General features: G+C 42.0%; 1 protein-coding gene across 1 annotated transcript in view; it reads left to right on the top strand.

The window, feature by feature from the left end:
* LOC137342086 (retinol dehydrogenase 12-like) overlaps positions 1-15265 on the top strand; it is a 47888-nt gene extending 32623 nt beyond the window's left edge. The window contains exons 4-7 of the mRNA XM_068005736.1: positions 622-726; positions 1591-1800; positions 10693-10885; positions 14850-15265. Of these exons, the coding sequence (XP_067861837.1) occupies positions 622-726; positions 1591-1800; positions 10693-10885; positions 14850-14952 (611 nt within the window). The 3' untranslated portion in view covers positions 14953-15265. The remainder of the gene's footprint in view (positions 1-621; positions 727-1590; positions 1801-10692; positions 10886-14849) is intronic.
* The last annotated feature ends 3836 nt before the right edge of the window (positions 15266-19101 follow it).

The following is a 19101-nucleotide window of genomic DNA, read 5'->3' as shown; positions in this document are numbered from 1 at the left end:
TTAGTGAGGTAGTTTCTGTGTCATACTATTTGCAAAATACACTCTAGACCAACTAGAATAATCTCCAGTTAATTGTGTATATCTGTAAAATGCATTACCGACATGACTGATTTTAAAAAATCGTATTCTGTTTTTGGTACTCTAATTCCTGGGAAGGAGTAGTAATCAAGAGTGTGTAGTTAGGTCTTGAGGACATTATACAGTGGCATTGCCCATTATTAACAACCCCTGTGCATCAATTCTGACTTGAATGCACTCCTCTGAAGCAATTGTCACACAGGTAGCCCCTCAACCAGTTAGAATAATTTTCAAAGCACACTCCAGACCAAATAGAATCTTCTCTTCACTAAATTGTGTATGGTTGTAAAATGCATTACCAACATTATTTAGGACAGTATTTAGAAATTATAATTCCACATTGCATTTCTTTCATGTTCATATTTTTGAGCATTGGATCAAAAGTATTTTTACAAGTGTGTGCATTTTTTTTAAAAAGTGGGTATCAAGATTTAAAAATACACTGCTGAGCAAAATTTTCTATTACAAAAATCAGTGGATTCATGTTAAATTCTGCAATGTATTACCGTGGCTTCTGAAGAAATTTTCTGTTGTGTCTCTCAGAAGAGAAGCAGATTAACATTCTGATCAACAATGCTGGAGTAATGATGTGCCCTTATTCCAAAACAGTAGATGGGTTTGAGATGCAACTTGGAGTCAATCATTTAGGTAAGTTTTATGCATGGAAAATCATACTGGTTTTCTAAGGTTCTCTTTTTGATTAATCAAATAGATTGTTTTCAGATGGCTTTATTGTAACTTTTTACTTCTTTGTAATTATCTCCGTGTTTAAATTTCATTCATGGGAGTGCAAATTTGGATTTGCAGATTTGAGTGCAGTTGTGGTGTGGGTATATTACTTCTGCATGCTAAAGAGTGGTAGATGCTGCATTTTGTAAAGGCAAAGTGTTCAAAGCTGATCATTTTTCTTTGCTTATTTTCCTTTTTTTGCTTTTTGAGATTAAACTTCCATTAGCCTGTGTTGCACATTTGAAATTTTTTATTTGAAAAAGCTCAGTATTGCCAGCAGCAATTAAGCCTTAAAATATATCTAATAGAATCAACAAAATTAGTATTGGTTAAACCCATTGTTATATAATTACATTCTAAGTGATATTTTAAGTCAACTTTGGGACCCCCCCCCCCACCCTGGTCATTAAAAGAAGCTTAAAGTATCTTTATGGACTTGAGTAGGCATTAGAGAATTGGATCAAAGGATCTAATTTTATTCATTTCATCTCATTGTGGTAAGCCCTGAATAGTATAAACAAACTTTTGTTTGGCTTTTAGCAATCACGATCATATGATCTCGTCTGACTAGAAAGTAGGGAGGGGAAGGGAAAGAAATGTCTGTTACTTTGAGAAAAAAATGTATTGCAGACTCATTGTGCAAAGAATCTGTGTATGTTGGGGAGGGGAATGAAAGAGAAAACCTGGAAACTCCAAATGGCAACATGAAGTCATGAGTTTACATATCAGCTTCCAAAGTTCTTTCAAAATAGTGAAACTATGAATGTTTGCATTTTTTTTCAGGTCACTTTTTAGTAACCTATTTATTGATTGATTTGATAAAACGGTCAAGTCCTGCACGTATCATCAATGTCTCCTCTACTGCACACAAAGTGGGAACCATTAATTTTGAAGACTTAAATAGTGAGAAGAGCTACAATTCAATGAAAGCCTATGCACAGAGCAAACTAGCCAATATTCTGTTTACAAGTGAACTGGCCAGAAAACTCGAAGGTAAAGTCAAGTTTAAAGTAGACAGTAAGAAATCACTGAATTGAATGAATGGAAACAATCAGGTTTTGTGACAATTAAGTTTAGTTGCACAAAAACTCCCTTTTTGTTAAAATTGCATTGATTTTTAAAAAAAAGATATTTACCAAAATATGCCATTCCTCAAAGTCTGCTTTTGAGAAACCATTGTGCAATTTTTGTTTTCCTGGCACTATTTTTCCATTTCAAAGATATGAAATCACTGTTTCAAGGGTTTGCTTTTCATGCTCAATACAAACTGTAGTGCAGAACAAAATCCAATCGAAAGTTGAAAATTTTATTTATTAGATTGTGGTGCCAAGGAATGTATTTATGGTTTGGGGCAGTACCAGCTCACATCTGTGTGCATATGAATAAAAGTTCAATACTCTGATGTAAAATGATTGTGTTCTTACCAACGTTTTGCCATTTTCCACCTAACACAATCCATTGTCCCCTACAATATTAAATGTGTTACTCCAGTATTTTCTACTTACTAGTCCATTTAAGTAGTGCATTTACAAGAAGTTCTTGAGTTTGACAAGAACTCTGGTGCAGTGTATTAGAATACTGCTTGATAATCTCTGGCACCTGTGTTTAAGTCTAGCAGAGGCTAGCAGCATGAATGTCGTCACTGTGTGCCAGGTTACTAAGCACTATGGGGATTACATTGGATAACCCCCAAAAACAGGCTCTGGGATCATGGTGTGCGATTAACCAGTGCCCAGTCATAGTGATGCAGGCAGCACATAACATTCGTGCTGCCTGATGATTTGCAAGATTGCTGCATGCGGCCAGCACATCCCGCACTGTTGAGTGGCTGCACGCACCAGCGGGGGAGTGGCCAGCACTACTTAAAGGCAGCCTGTACTTCTTAAAGGGGAGGTGCGCTGTGGCTGCAGGAAGTCCTTTGGGAAGTGCTGGAAGATATTGAAGAATGGATGCGTCTGGGAGAGAGCTTGCAGCAAGGTTCTCGGACGGTGCACTAGAGGCTTCGATGGAAAAGGTGGACAGATGGAGGGGCATCCTATATCTGCAAAGGAGGCAGGAGACCCTCCAGACATATGCTGAAGAGACAGTGGGAGGCTGTGGCAGATGAGATAAATGCCAGGGGCATCGCACCACACATATGGATGCAGTGCAGGAAGAAGTTCAATGATTTGACACAAGTGGTCAAGGTGAGTGCGTTCCATCATCACATGACAATCCTACCAACTGCACCACTAGCAGCCACATCGACTGCTCCGCGCGCAGCCCCCCCAACCCGGTCACCCACCTGCCAACAAACTTTCAATCAGTACGCAATGCTGCATCTCTCCTGCACACAGGTCACACACACTGGCAGCTATTCGACCATGACTGCCACATCGCCCAAACATCTTTCAGGACACTCAGACACACTTCCCTCTTTCCTGCAGGAGAAGGTAGCGCACAACAGGACGCAGCAGAAAGACCTTGATGTGGACAGGCACGTCCTCACCCCTATGGAGGAGACAGTGTTGTCCATCATTGGATTGGCCATGGCCACTGGCGATGCTGGAGGTGTCTGCATACCTAATCCTCCTTCTCGCTTTCCACTTCTCCCTCATCCCACAATCTTTTCTGACTCTCGTGCTGCAGATGGTGTGAGCTACTGTCTCCTCTCCCCGCACCATAACTCAACCCATGTCCCTTTGTCATTTCAGACACCCAAGAACTGGAACCAGAGGAGGCAGAGGAAGACTAGAGTGATGATAAAGACACAACGTCACTCAATCTTACACTCGCAGCCACCAGCTCAGAGACTGACACTGCGCCTAGGATAGAGGAGGGATCTGTACATGGTGAGGCACCGGGCACAAGTGCGCAGGAGCCAGAGTGGGAGGGGGAGCAGATACCACAGGTGTCAGCTTGCCGGAGGGCGAGGTCACGGTCACACACTAGTTCTGCTGCCGAGGAGTCAGATGATGACTTTTGATGGGCCAGGCTACAGAAGAAGGCTGATGGGCGTACACAGCCAAATGCTTGGAGCACTGGAAAGCCTGCCAGAAAGCCTGCACACAATATCAAGGGGTATGGAGGAGTACAGCTCCAAGTTGGCACAGGGTTTTGCGCAGAGCTTGGAGCCCATCCTTTCCCACATGGAACGGGTGGTCACCTCCATCAGCACACCTGTGGAATTCACCATGATGCAGTGTATGATAACTGATGTCTTGGCTTCCATTGCAGCACAAACATCTGCCATCCAAGCTCAGACTGCTGCTATTGTGGCTCGGTTCCACTGTGGAACGGGGCTTCCAGCAATCTGTTCTCCAGCAGATCACCAGGTTTGCTGAGGTGCTGCCCCATGTGTGTGGCAGTGGTGCCATGGAAGACAGACCTGCTGGCCTCTCGACACCATTTCTGCTCCCACTCCACCAGTGCCCTTGCTGTTGCCTGTCAGCCAGCCAGGCCAGACTGCTGCAGCCCATGCTGAGATGGTGCAGTCCGAAGCCAGGCCCTCTCTGCTCAGAGCTGCTCGAGGTCGTCCTCCAAGGCCACCTGCACACCACCCATGCTCCAGCCACTGGGGATGCACCTTGTAGGAGCACTAGGAAAGTTAAAGGCACACTAACAAGTATTAAGGGAATGCACAAGGGTGAATGGTATGTTTGTTTGAATCATTTCATGTAAATCCATAAATTTGGTTATGAATTTGTAGTTGGTGTTGGTTTTCATTTCTGTGATGAGTTGAGAGGAAGCAATGTGTAATCCATTTGATGGTCATGTGGGAGGGGAAAGGTAAAGAGTGTGGGCTTGTTGGTAAATGGGGAGGTATCGCTGAGGTTTCTGGTGTCACTCGTTAATCATCTGATCATGCAGAACCCTGACAGACAGGGTCTGTCTACCCTGTTGCCTCCCTGCCTCTTAAACTTCCTCTGCCTCCTGCTCAGGTTCTTGCCGGATAGTCGGTGGCAAGGGATTTTCCCTCATAATGGCGAGGTTGTGCAGCATACAATGCCAAATCTTGACACCCGCTCAGCTGAGTACTCCTGCAGGGCTCCTCCAAGGCAGTCCAGGCAGCGGCAGCATTGCTTGACACCGATGGTGTGCTATGATATTCTGTGTGGCAGCATGACTCTCGTAGACCTGCTGTGCACATGTGCATGCATTCTGGACCGGAGTATGACCATTTCATGAGGGGATAACCCGTGTCACCCTGTAGCCAGCCTTTGATTTGCTGTGCTGGTTGAAATATAGTTGGCAAGTTGGACTGCTGCAGAATGAAGGAATCATGACTGCTGCCAGGGTAGCAGGCATTGACCTGCATGATGCACTGCATGTGGTCGTACATCAGCTGCACATTGAGGGAGTGGAATCCCTTTCGGTTCACTAGTATGGCTGAGTTCTGATGAGGTGCACGCTTGGCAATATATGTGCAGCTGATGGCACCCTACACTGTGGGGAAGCCTGCAATGCATGCAAATCCTTGTGCTCGCTCCTGCTGCTTGTTTCTGGCAAGAGGGAATGAGATGAATCTGTTTTGGAGTGTCTACAAGAGCCTCAGTGACCTCCCTTATACAGCAGTGCACTGCAAACTGAGATATTGCTTATGTCTTCAGCAGCCAGAGCCATAAAAAAAAAATTAAGTGCTACAGGCAATGCTGTCCTTGCCCTGCTGAGGCTGCAGTTGTGGCTGCAGCAGTTGACAAATTTCAGTTACAACCTCTTTAGTGAACCCCAGCCATCTGATGCACTGGTCATCGCTGAAGTTGAGGTAAGGGAATTGGTCCCTGAAGGCCTTCGTTGGATATGGCCTCCTGTTGAGTGCCCTGCTCCTCCTCTTCCTCCTCCCTCTCCTAGCAGCTGGTCCTGCTCTGCGTAATCTCTTTGCATGCTTCCAGTCATGTTTAATTCCCAGGGAAAGCCCAAGAAGGCCACCCATGTCTGGAAGCAACTTTGGTTAGCACGCTATTTTAAATGTCACTAACAGTACTACAAGACCAGCCAGACCGCTCTCTAGAATATTGTAACTTCCTCCAAGTATGAGAAACTTCCAAAAACACGCACAATTGCACCAGCAACTCACCTGTAATTCCTGCATGTTCCCTTTTTAAATAGCGCTGGTGGGAGGTCCTTCATGCCATTTTAAGTCCTGTTCAGCTGTGCGAGGTTGAGGTGTGGCTGGAGTGAGGAGTTCCAAAATGCCGCCGGCTGCTTCAAATCAGCGTTGCACACTGATTTACATTATAACCTCCTTACTCTACATGCTGTCGACGGTCGTAAGGCCAAGGTGGCGTCCTGCGCACTTCACATCGGAAGTATGCGCATTCATCTCGAATGCCATTTTTGTGGCTTAGGAGTTGCATTACACCTACAAAACGGGTGCTATGTGGCCTAATTTCGCCCCCTATAAGATTGAGCTATCTGAAGTCTGTTCCCGGTGGGCATGTTTTGCATGATCTAAGCGTGCTGTAATAATCGCTATTTCAATTAGTAATCGTCCTCATTTTTAAAAAAATGATGTAGGGAGCACGCTCTGATGTCCGAATTAAAGGGCATACTTTGGGCGAAGGGATAGAGATAGTAAAGTTAAGAAGTTTAGTAAGGCAGTTTGAGTGCCAGAACATGGTAGCTAAAACTCTGCCTAATAGTTGAGGGGAAACCCAAAGTAGGCTGGAGTCACGAGTGGAGGATGCATGTTAAGCAGTAGTACTCAAGGAGGGTGGAATTTGAAGAGGTTTTGAAGTCAATGTGCAGCCAGTAAAAATTGGATGGGACACAACTCGGTACGGGATGGGATGGGGAGCTCTAAAAAGGAGTTGGCGAAGTGGGTTTGGAGTTTGAAGTTAAATAAGGGCAACTACATTTACTGTTCTCCAATCCTCCAGTGCCATTCTATCAGCTAAGAAATCCCAAAACATTTTGGAATTGGCGAAGTGGGGTTGAAGTTTGATCTTCATAGAGACGGTGGGTGGTAGGAGATAGTGTGATAGTTCAAGAGGAGTTGAGGGTAAGCTTCTTAAGGAGGCAGCAGTTTTGAAGGGGATGGAAAGGTTGAAAATATTGGCAAATATTTAAACTGAGAATAGGTAGCTGTGCCTGGAGGGGATTGAGGGAGCAGATGTTGTATCTTGTGTTGAGCCTGAGATGGGCGTGAAGGAGTAATTTTGCAGGGTGGTGGTAGGAGAGGGAACCTCTGGGGCTGGAGAGGTGCAGCTATCCAAGCAAATAGCCTCAATTTTGGAAACTAACTTCATGAGCTTTTTGTATTGGGTGTCAGAAGCTAGGATGAACATGTAGAGGTTGGAGGAGCCAGTTTTTGGTGGGGAGAGGAGTTCAGGATTGCCCTTGAATAATACTGTAGTAGATGTCTTAACCACAAGGAAAGCGGCAATACACTTATGGTGGTCATCAGACCGTGTGGATTTCACAATCCAAGAGTGAGCTTTTTTGCAGAAGCTCAATTCTTTTTGTGATTGTGGAAGATGGTTTTGTACCACAGGGAGTGATAAGGGGGAAACTGGCTAGGATCTGGTGGAGGCGAGGGCATCAGAAATGGAGGCAAGGCAGTAATGACCAATAGTGAGGACACTGCAGCAGGAATTGTGGGAGAGCAGCCAGGGAGAAGTGATCATAAGTTTCAGGGTGAGGAAATGAAAAGGTAACATAGACCTTTTAAACTTTTGGAAGGCAGATATTTGGAGGATGTACACACTGGTATGAGAATGAGGCTGGGCTTAAAAAGGGGGTGGAATGGTATGTAAATGGAACTCAGGTTTACACCTGTTGAAAGAGTGAAGATGGGCCAATACCAGGGGGAATGACCAGGATGGTAAATGGTGACCGTTTTGTTGGGGACGAGGGAATCAAAGGTGGAGGTGAGGGAGTTGTTGAGCAAATCAACAATTGCAGAGTTATGGCAAATGAAGAACCGAAGGCTTGGTGCTTGGTACTTTGAGAGTGCTGTCCTAAGTGACTTGTGGAAAAAGGCTTTTCCAAGAGTGGATGCAGTGTAGTTAAGAGTGTAGGGGATGTGGGTGATGAGAAATATAAGGAAGTAGTCAGAGATGCTGTGGGATAGTGTGTGCAGTTCTGGATCTCTCAATACAGGAAGAATATAGCTGATTAGAAAAGATGCACTGAAATGCTGCTAGAATCAAGAGGACTAAATAATTAAATGTATGAGGATAGATTCCTAGAACTGGGACTCTTCTAGTTAGAAAGGAAAAGACTGTGGGAGGATATCATGGGGATATTCAAATTAATAAGACTAAGTATGTAGAGAATCATCTTGAGAGATTTGATTTGGTACAGGATAGCAGATCAAGGGGACACAGGTGTAAGGTGAAAAGAGGTAGATTCAGGCAGAGAGGGTTGTTGGTTTTTCAAATAGTTTACCAAGGGAGGTTGTATTGCAAGTAGCTTAGATTGCCAACGTCAAATTGAACAAGAAACAGTTGTTTTACAACTGCCAAGACAGTAGAAAGGTGCACTAAGTGACCCATTACCTTCTTGTAGCCATGACATTTTCTGTGTTTCAAAATGGATGTTGAGGTTAATGGAGTGAATCAGGAGAGGAAGTTGGGAGTTAGTGGATTAAGGTGAGTGAAATAGAAGCTGTTCACTCTCCTCCCTTTCTCTTTCCTTCCCCCCCCCCCCCCCCCAAAAAAAAAAGGGGAAAGTGAAGGTAGAAAGCCTGGAGTCAGGCAGCTGGATCTGAATGGTGGAGACAAGGAAGTAGTCAGGAATGGCCTTGTCAGAGATCACTATGACACTTGTGATGAATTAGAGGTGACATTGGGTATGGATGGAGGAGTTTGTGCAGGATGATTGTGTGTAGACAGGATGACAGGAGTTGGGAGAAAGACAAGTTTAGATGTAGGTTGAAATTGCTATGGATGAATGTTCACAAAGAGTGATTAAACCTGCAGAATATAGAGGTCCTGTGCAGAATAGATAATATTGGACATCATTCTGATATGTCAAAGAAACTCCAATTGGTTTTAACTGGGATACCAAACTTGACTCTACCCTAAAGAATAAAAATCTGCTCTGCCGTATCAACCCAGTTATCTCCATTTTCAGCCTTCCATTATAACAGTTACTTAAATTTCTATTTCTTTTCAACAAAGATCAGCAGATTTTAGTATCCTGGAGTTCTACTGTTCAGTTAATAACTCCATGCCAACTAGTTTACAATTATAAAAAGACCTCTTTGCAAAGAACTCTTCAAGAAGGAAAAAAAGTAATTTTTTGGAACAAATATAAATCGAAGTCGGCTGATAAATCCCCAGGGCCTGATCATCTACATCCCAGAGTACTAAAGGAAGTGGCCCTGGAAATAGTGGATGTATTGGTGATCATCTTCCAAAATTCTATAGACTCTGGAACAGTACCTACAGATTGGAGGGTGGCAAATGTAACCCCGCTATTTAAAAAAGGAGGGAGAGAAAAAAAACAGGGAATTACAGACCAGTTAGCCTAACATCAGTAGTGCGGAAAATGCTAGAGTCTATTATAAATGATGTGGTAATGGAACACTTGGAGGGCATTAACGGGATTGGACAAAGTCAGCATGAGTTTATGAAAGGGAAATCATGCTTAACAAATCTACTGGAGTTTTTTGAGGATGTAACTAGTAGAATAGATAGGGGAGAACCAGTGGATGTGGTGTATTTGGATTTTCAGAAGGCTTTTGATAAGGTCCCACACGAGGTTTGTGTGCAAAATTAAAGCACATGGGATTGGGGGGAATATACTGGCATGGATTGAGAATTGGTTGACAGATAGGAAACAGAGAGTAGGAATAAACGGGTCTTTTTCCGAGTGACAGGCAGTGACTAGTGGGGTACCGCAGGGATCAGTGCTTGGGCCCCAGCTATTCACAATCTATATCAATGATTTGGATGAGGGAACTAAATGTAACATTTCCAAGTTTGCAGACGACACAAAGCTGGGGTGGAATGTGAGCTGTGAGGAGGATGCAAAGAGGCTCCAATGTGATTTAGACAAGTTGGGTGGGCAAGAACATGGCAGATGCAGTATAGCATAGATAAATGTGAGGTTATCCACTTTGGTTGTAAAAACAGAAAGGCAGATTATTATCCCTGAATGGCGATAGATTGGGAAAAGGGGAGGTGCAACAAGACCTGGGTGTCCTTGTACACCAGTCACTGAAAGCGAGCATTCAGGTGCAGCAAGCAGTTAGGAAGGCAAATGGTATGTTGGCCTTCATTGCAAGAGGATTTGAGTGCAGGAGCAGGGATGTCTTACTGCAGTTGTACAGGGCCTTGGTGAGACCACATCTGGAGTATTGTGTGCAGTTTTGGTCTCCTTATCTGAGGAAGGATGTCCTTGCCATGGAGGAGGGAGTGCAACAAAGGTTTACCAGACTGATTCCTGGGATGGCAGGACTGACGTATGAGGAGAGATTGGCCTATATTCAGTAGAGTTTAGAAGAATGAGAGGTGATCTCATCGAAACATATCAAATTCTAACAGGACTATACAGACTAGATGCAGGGAGGATGTTCCCGATGGCTGGGAAATCCAGAACTAGGGGTCACAGACTCAGGATACGGGGTATACCATTTAGAACAGAGATGAGGAGAAACGTCTTCACTCAGAGGGTGGTGAACCTGTGGAATTCTCTACCACAGAAAGCAGTGGAGGCCAAGTCATTAGATGTGTTCAAGAAGGAGATAGATATATTTCTTAATGCTAACGGGATGAGGGGTAAAAGCAGGAACGGGATACTGAGTTAGACGATCAGACATGATCATTTTGAATGGTGGAGCAGGGCCGAATAGCCTACTCTTGCTCCTATTTTCTATGTTTCTGTGTTTCTAAATGCAATCGGGTGTATAATGGTCATCATTTGCTATTATAAGTGCACTTATTTCACTTTCTTGAATAGGTACAGACGTGCTGGCCTTTTCTTTGCACCCTGGTGTGGTGCGGACTGAATTATCCAGACACCTGAGTGCTGCAGCCCGGTTTGGGATGGCAATGATGCGACCTTTTACCAAATCTCCCACAAGTGGTGCACAAACTACAGTTTACTGTGCAGTGGCACAAGGACTGGAGTGGGAAACGGGACAATATTTCAGGTAAAAGCAGAAAGAAAACCAGTGTTATATTTAAAGAGGGAAATCATTGGTTTTAAATGCAATATGACCAATAAGCATTAAATTCTCTCTTACAAAGTGGTGATGCTAATAAAATGGTTTGAAGTGGTATATTTCTGTAGCTCAATGTTTATAGGCACTTCATATGGAGGAGGCCTCACATTGGTGCTAAGTGCCAACTGAAACAACATTTTCAAGTTAAAAATTCCTGACTCTCATTCGTGTTTGTGAAGGCTCTTAAAATATCATAATGCTGCTAACTCTTCCAGTGGCTCTGTTATTAAATGCAAACCTATACAGATTGGAAGTGTGCCAGGTTTTTTTCTATCTGTCTCTATCTCTGAAATTAATTTAGTCTTGAGGAAAAATGGCACCAATGTCCATCACCTTGCATAAGACGAATCTAAAGTTATTAAAGCTCTTCGCCAATGTTTTATTTGCGTTTTCTTCCTATACCACAAAATACAATTCTACTAAATCTTGGTGCGTGAGCATGGCATCTTTTCTCTTTTTTGTCAAGACCTTAGTACCTCATTGCGATAAAATCATTGCTTTATATACCCTCTTTAGGGTCGCCTTGCAATTCAGTAGTGGGCCCTTCCAATATTTTCTTATCAACCAAGGCATGCAGAAAATAAAAACAAATATGGCTTGTTAAATTGTTCTAATGCAACTGTGCTATTACTGATCACTACTGGTCTCACATGATAGACTATTTGTGCCATTACTGACATTGATCATTGGTGAAAATGACAGCAATGAGCAAAGTTAGGTGTTTACAAGGAGGAGCAAAGAATGTCCTTATACTCTTCTGTTCTATTGGAAGGAAAAGCATCGCTCTACCACATTTTGATGATATGAACACAAAAAGTCTTGGGTCAAACCCAATTTAATATACCTTTTGATTATTTGTTCTGTGCAAGGTTGTGGAAATTAATGCTACTTCATTTTGACTGTCAGGAAAGATGATTTCATAAATGACATTCTGAAGTGTGTGTAAATAGCAGATGTGGCAACATAATGGGAGCAAAAGGTCCTCAATAGATGCAAATTAAAAGCATTATGTGACCCTTATAGCTTTGAGAGTTTGCACTTGAACTTGCAAATGTGTACGTACACCAAATTTTAGTGCCCAGTTTCTACTGTAATTCCAGAAGAATATTTGCCGCCTCCCATTAAATGATGGGTTTGTCATATTTTTTGTGTTCGTTTTTTTTAAAAAGTCTTTGCATAGCAGCAAACAAACTTCTGTTATGGTTACAATAACAATTTGCATTTATATAATGTCTTTTATTTTGGGAAGTGCTTTAACCTCAATGGTGGGGAAGCTTTTAGAACTGATAATCCAGGACAAAATTAATACACACTTGGACAAGTGTGGATTAATAAAGGAAAGCCAGCACAAATCTGTTAAAAGGCAAATCATGTTTAACTAACCTGATTGAGTTTTTTGATGAGGTAACAGAGAGGGTTCTTGAGGCACTGTGGTTGATGTGTATACGGACTTTCAAAAGGCATTTGATGAAGTGTCACATACTAGGCTTGTCAGTGAAATTGAAGCCCATGGAATAAAAGGAGCAGTGGCAGCATGGATATGAAATTGGTGAAGTGACAGGAAACAGAGAGTAGTGGTGAACGGTTGTTTTTCAGACTGGAGGAAGGTATACAGTGGTGTTCCCCAGGGGTCGTTACTTGGACCACTGCTTTTTTTGATATTAATGACTTGGGTGTACAGGGCACAATTTCAAAATTTGCAGATGACACAAAACTTGGAAGTATCAAACAGTGAGTAAGATAGAAATAGACTTCAAGAGGACACACAGGCTGGTGGAATGGGTGGCCACCAGGCAGATGAAATTTAACAAGTGTGAAATGATACATTTTGGCAGGAAGAACAGGGAGAGGCAATATAAACAAAATGGTACAATTCTAAAGGGGGTGTAGGAACAGAGATCTGGGGGTATATGTGCACAAATCTTTGAAGGTGGCAGGACAGGTTGAGAAAGTGTTTTTTTAAAAAGCATACGGGATCCTGACTTTATAAATAGAGGCATAGAGTGCAAAAGCAAGGAAATCATGATAAACCTTTATAATACACTGGTTCGACCACAACTGAACATTGTGTCCAATCCTGGGCACCGCACTACAGGAAGGATGTCAAGGCCTTAGAGAGGGTGCAGAAAAGATGTACTAGAATGGTTCCAGGGATGAGGGACTTCAGTTACATGGATAGCCTTGAGATGCTGGGGTTGCTCTCCTATAGAGCAGAGAAGGTTGAGAGGAGATTTGATAGACGTGTTTAAAATCATGAAGGTTTTAGATAAAGTAAATAGAGAAACTGTTCCCATTTGGCGGAAGAGTTGAGAACCAGAGGACACTTTTTTTGCCAATCATAAATCTATCAAAGGTGACATGAGGAAAATCTTTTTTACGCAGCGAGTAGCTATGACCTGGAATGCACTGCCTGAAAGGGTGGTGGAGGCAGATTCAATCATGGCTTTCAAAAAGGAATGGGATAAATACTTGTAGGGGAAAAAATTGCAGGGCTACCGGGAAAGAGCGGGGGAATGGAACTAACTGGAATGCTCTTACAAAGAGCCAGCACGATGAGCCGAATGGTGGCCTCCTGTGCTGCAACCGTGACATACTGAGGAGGAGAGATGAAGGAAAAATGGATTAAAGAATGGACCAAGCAATGGTGAGAGTTAAGGGAGGTGACCCAAAACTTGGTGGGAAAGATGTTTTGAGAGGCTTTTAAAGGTGGAGAAAGAAGTGCAGGGACAGAGGGTTTTAAGCAGGGAGTTTGAGATTAGGGTGGGTTGCTAAAGGCTGTCTCGCCAATGATAGGACGAATGGAAGGGAATATCACAAAATGCCAGTCAGAGGACCGAAGTATGCTGGAGGAGGTTGTACAGATGGGGAGATGAGTAAGACCATGGAGGGATTTAAAGATGAAGAGGAGGATTTTAAATTTGATGCATTGGGTAGCCAATCTGGGTCAGCAAGGATGGGAATGATGGGTGAGTGGGACTTGGTGTGGAACAGGTTACATGCAGCTGAGTTTTCAACAAGTTGGAGATAAATGAAAGGTGAGAGGCCAGAACAGAGGACATTGGAGAAATCAAATAGAGGTGATTTAAAAACATAGATAAGAGGGAATATGCAGGCAGTATTGCAGCGGTGGAAGTAAGCAGTCTTGATGTTTGGATGTGATGTGGAGTACAAAGTGATCCTCTGATCACACAGCACACCAATATTTTGCAGTATGGTTCTGTCCAAGCCAGTGCCTGGTGACAGGGAAATACAAAATTAACTTAATTTGAAAATGGCACATGATTAAGAGGTTTCCTCTTAAAAGGTGATCCTGAATGATTAAAATTGGCTTGTGACACCTGTAATGAATTGGGTATTCGGCTTTATCACGGTTGATTGTGATTCTGCTGCACTTCATAAAAGAAAGCACTACATATTATAACTGTACAGCTATTGAGTGCTACAGCATTTCCAATTAGGTGAATACAGATACAGCTGTGAATGGGGAAAAGTGTATCTAAAGGTCTGATGGGCAAATTTGGACAGTTAACAAGATTTCTTCACACTGCATATTGGTGCCTCATTGCACTGTGCCATGGAGTGACGAGATGAAGGTTCGAATGTGAAGTTCCACATGTAGAGTCCTCAAGCTGAATAGCAATCTCCTTCTTCGAGAAAGGAAAACAATCAATCTGTCTCTCCCTAGATCCAGATCAGACTTGTGTGCTTTCTAGTCACCAGTTTAAGACCACCTTTGACAGAGGGTTGGGAGCAAGTGTCCTGTTACTATGTCAGCTCTGGAATCATGGTTGCAGGGGTGATTTTAAAGGAGAAAGAGAAATGTGATCAAGCTGTTTCAAATTTATGAATAAAGTGGAGATTTCAGTTTAAAAAATTTTTTTTTTCAACCCAGCGATTGTAGTCGTGCAGACTGTTCACATGCAGCCACCAATGATGAAGCAGCGAAGAAATTATGGGATGTAAGCTGCCAAATGCTGGGAATCGATTGGCAGTAAGAACTTGATGAATAATATTCTGACCCTTGCCCTCAACAGCATGTTACGAGTGTTTTTAGTTTCAATTTTTGTTCTTTTTGATCAACAAGACTGAGGTTGAATCTGAATAATACAATCACATTAACTTCATTGTCAATGAAATGCAAATTATTAACTTTCTCAAGATGTACCTTTTATATGATCAGACTTGCATTTTCTAATGTTCTTACTACATTTATAAACTCTTAATGGTTGTAGTTCAGGTTTTTGTTTGGATGTACTAAAATTGTGCTTCATACTATTCAAATAAAATTTAAAAATTGTGTAACTTTTTTAATCCAGTAGAAGAATCAATTTGTACTCCCAATTAAATATAGTACGTACATTAAAGTATGCTTGTTCTGCCTGTGCCTCCCTCATTTCACTGTTTTGTAATATTCAAAAAGTGTTCGAACTTTGGCTAAATACCTATTTAGCTTATGTACAACTGTAATTAACTTTATTTTTCATCTTGGTTTATTTTTCAATGGTGCTTCATAGGAACTGACATAATTGCAAATGCTTTGACTTATGTAGTTTCATGCAAGGGAATAATGCATTCAGGCCTTAGAAGTAGGATTTGAAATTGGTGTATGTTTTTGAAATGTTTTGCAGTTAATTGTGTTTTCTGTCCTGAGATGGTAGTTTTGTAGTTGATCCACCCTGCCCCCACTCACTGTTGCTGAACTTTGAATCTTATAAGAACATAAGAAATAGGAGCGGGGTAGGCCATAAGGCCCCTTGAGCCTGCTCCACCATGCAATAAGATCATGGCTGATCTTCCACCTCAACTCCACTTTCCTGCCCAATCCCCATATCCCTTGATTGCCATAGTGTCCAAAAATCTATCGACTTCAGTCTTGAATATACTCAATGACTCAGCATCCACAGCCCTCTGGCATAGAGAATTCCAAAGGTTCACAACCCTCTGAGTGAAGAAATTCCTCCTCATCTCAGTCTTAAATGGCCGACCCCTAATCTTGAGACCATGATCCCTAGTTCCAGACTCTTCAGCCAGGCGAAACAACCTCTCAGCGTCTATCTTGTCAAGCCCCCACAGAATCTTGGGTTTCAATGAGATCACCCCTCATTCTTCTAAACTCGAGAGTATAGGCCCATTCTACTCAATCTCTCCTCATAGGACAACCCTCTCATCCCAGGAATTAATCTAGTGAACCTTTGTTGCACCGCCTCTAAGGCAATTATATCCTTAGATAAGTAGACCAAAACGGTATGCAGTACTCCAGGTGATGTCTCACTAAAGCCCTGTAAAATTTTAGTAAGATTAGCTTACTATTCTGTTTTTCTATTCTTCCTACCAAAGTGAATAACCTTACATTTCCCCACATTATACTGCATCTGCCACCTTCTTGCCCACTCACTTAACCTGTCTATATCCCTTTGCAGACTACGTCCTCCTCACAGTTTACTTTCCCACCTAGCTTTATATCGTCAGCAAACTTGGATACATTACACTCTGTCCCTTCAGCCAAGTCATTAATAGATTGTAAATAGCTGAGGCCCAAGCACTGATCCTTGCAGTACCCCACTAGTTACAGCCTATCAATCTGAAAATGACCCGTTATCCCTACTCTGCTTTCTGTCTTTTAACCAATCCTCCATCCATGCTAATATGTTACTTCCAACCCCATGAGCCCTTATCTTGTGTAATAACCTTTTATGTAGCAACTTATTGAATGCCTTTTGAAAATCTAAATGTATTACGTCCACTGGTTCCCCTTTATCTACCCTGCTGGTTACAGCCTCAAAACTCTAATAGATTTGTCAAACACGATTTCCCCTTCTTAAAACCATGTTGACTCTGCCTAATCATATGATGTTCTAAGTGCCCTGTTAACACTTTCTTAATAATGGATTCCAGCATTTTCCTGATGACTGATATCAGGCTAACTGGCCTGTCGTTCCCTGTTTTCTCTCTCCCTCCTTGAATAGCAGGGTTACGTTTGCTATCTTCCAATCCTCTGGGACCTTTCTAGAACCTAGGGAATTTTGGAAGATCATACCCAATGCATCCGCTATCTCTGCAGCCACCTCTTTTAGAATGCTAGGATGTTGACCATCAGGTCCAGGGGATTTATTGGCTTTTAGTCCCATTAGTTTCTCAAGTACTTTTTTTCTACTGATTATTTTAAGTTTCCCCACTATTTCTGGTATGCTTTTACTGTGAAAATATTTGTTTAACATCTGCCATTTCCTGATTTCCCCATTATAATTTCTCCTCTGGGGGACCAATGTATACTTTTGCTACACTCTTCCTTATTTACATACTCGTAGAAGCTCTGGAAGAAATATAAAAACAGATTGTTAGCTTACTTTCATATTCTATTTTCACCCTTTTTAAAAATATTTTTTTGGTCATCCTTTGCTGGTTTCTAAAACTCCCAATCCTCAGGCTTACTACTCTTCTTGGCAACATTATGGGCCTCTTTTAATCTAATACTATCCTTAACTTTAGTTAGCCAGTGGTGGATCACTTCCCGTGGAGTTTTTTTTCTCAATGGAATATATATTTGTTGAATATTGAAATAGTTCTTTAAATGTTTGCCATTGCTTTTTAACTGTCATACCCTTTAATTTAGTTTTCCAATCTACCTTAGCCAACTTGCCCCTCATACCTATGTAATTGGCTTTATTTAAGTTTAAGACTCTAGTTTCTGACCTAAGTATGTCACACTAAAACTCTGTGGAATATCATATTATGATCACTCTTCCCCAGAGGATCCTTTACATTGTGATTACTAATTAACCATGTCTCATTACACAACACAAGATCTAAAATAGCCTGTTCCCTGGTTGGTTCCATGACATATTGCTCTGAGAAACCATCTCGAATGCATTCCATGAACTTGTCCTCCAAATTACCTTTGCCGATTTGATTTGCCCAGTCTAAATAAAGATTTTAAAGTCCCCCACGATTATTGCATCACCTTTGTTACAAGCTCCTTTTATTTCATGTTTAATACTCTGTCCAACGATGTAGCTACTATTAGAGGGCCTATAAACTATTTCCACCAGTGTTTTCTGCCCCTAATTTCTTCTTTCCACCCAACTGATTCTACTTCCTGATCTTCTGAGCCAAGATCTGTTCTCACCATTGTCCTTATGTCATCCTTTATTATTAGGGCTACACCCCCTCCCTTTCCATTCTGCCTGTCTTTTCTATGTTATGTTATAAGGTCTACAGGAGAGATATGGAAGATGGGGAGGAGTAGCCTTAGTGATTAGAGATGAAATCACTTCAATGATAAAGGAGGATATAACGAGAGGTAAGCAGTCAACAGAGACCTTATGGGTTAAATTGAGAAATAGGAAAGGATCTAAGACTATAGCGGGAGTTGTGTATAGGACCCCTGGCAGCAGCTCTGAAGTGCTAAATTGTATAAATGCAGAGATTAGACAAGCATGCAACAAAGGCATAGTGGTCTTAATGGGGGACTTTAACCTTCACATAGATTGGGAAAAGCAGACTAGCAACTGTCAGAAAGGTAGCAAATTTCTTGTGTGTCTGGGATAGTTTTCTACAGTAGCCTGTCCTAGAGGCAACAAGGGGGCAAGCCATAATTAGATTTAGTAAACAGCTTAACTGCGTGAACATCTATCCAATAGCAATCATAACATGATCGAGTTCAATGTAGTGTTTGAAAGGGAGAAAAATGAATCAGCTGCTAAGATTCTAGACTTGGGTAAGGCCGACTTCAATGGGATGAGACAGAGACTGTCCACAGTAAACTGGGCAAATGGGTAAAATGACTGATGATCAGTGGGAAATTTTTAAAGAAACATTTAACGAGATACAGAATCTGTGTATAGCCCTGAGGGGCAAGAGCTCTACTTGCCAAAAAAACAGCCACGAACAACTAAAGAGGTAAGGGCATACAAAAAGGCAAAAAATAGCACAGATCCTGGCGAATGGGAAAGATAGAAAGGGTCACAAAACAGATAGTAAGAGCTACAAAAAGAGTATGAAAAGAAACTTGCAAGTGTTATCAAAACCAAATACGAAGAACTTTTATAGTTATATTAGGAAAAAGAGGGTGGTCAGGAGCAGTATTGGCCCCTTAAAAACTGAAAGTGGGGATATTGTCATTGACAATGGGGAAATGGCGGACA

Source organism: Heptranchias perlo, chromosome 2 (assembly GCF_035084215.1).
Source record: "Heptranchias perlo isolate sHepPer1 chromosome 2, sHepPer1.hap1, whole genome shotgun sequence".
Lineage (NCBI taxonomy): Eukaryota > Metazoa > Chordata > Chondrichthyes > Hexanchiformes > Hexanchidae > Heptranchias > Heptranchias perlo.
Note: the sequence above shows the minus strand (reverse complement) of the source record. Positions and strands in the feature narration are given on the sequence as shown.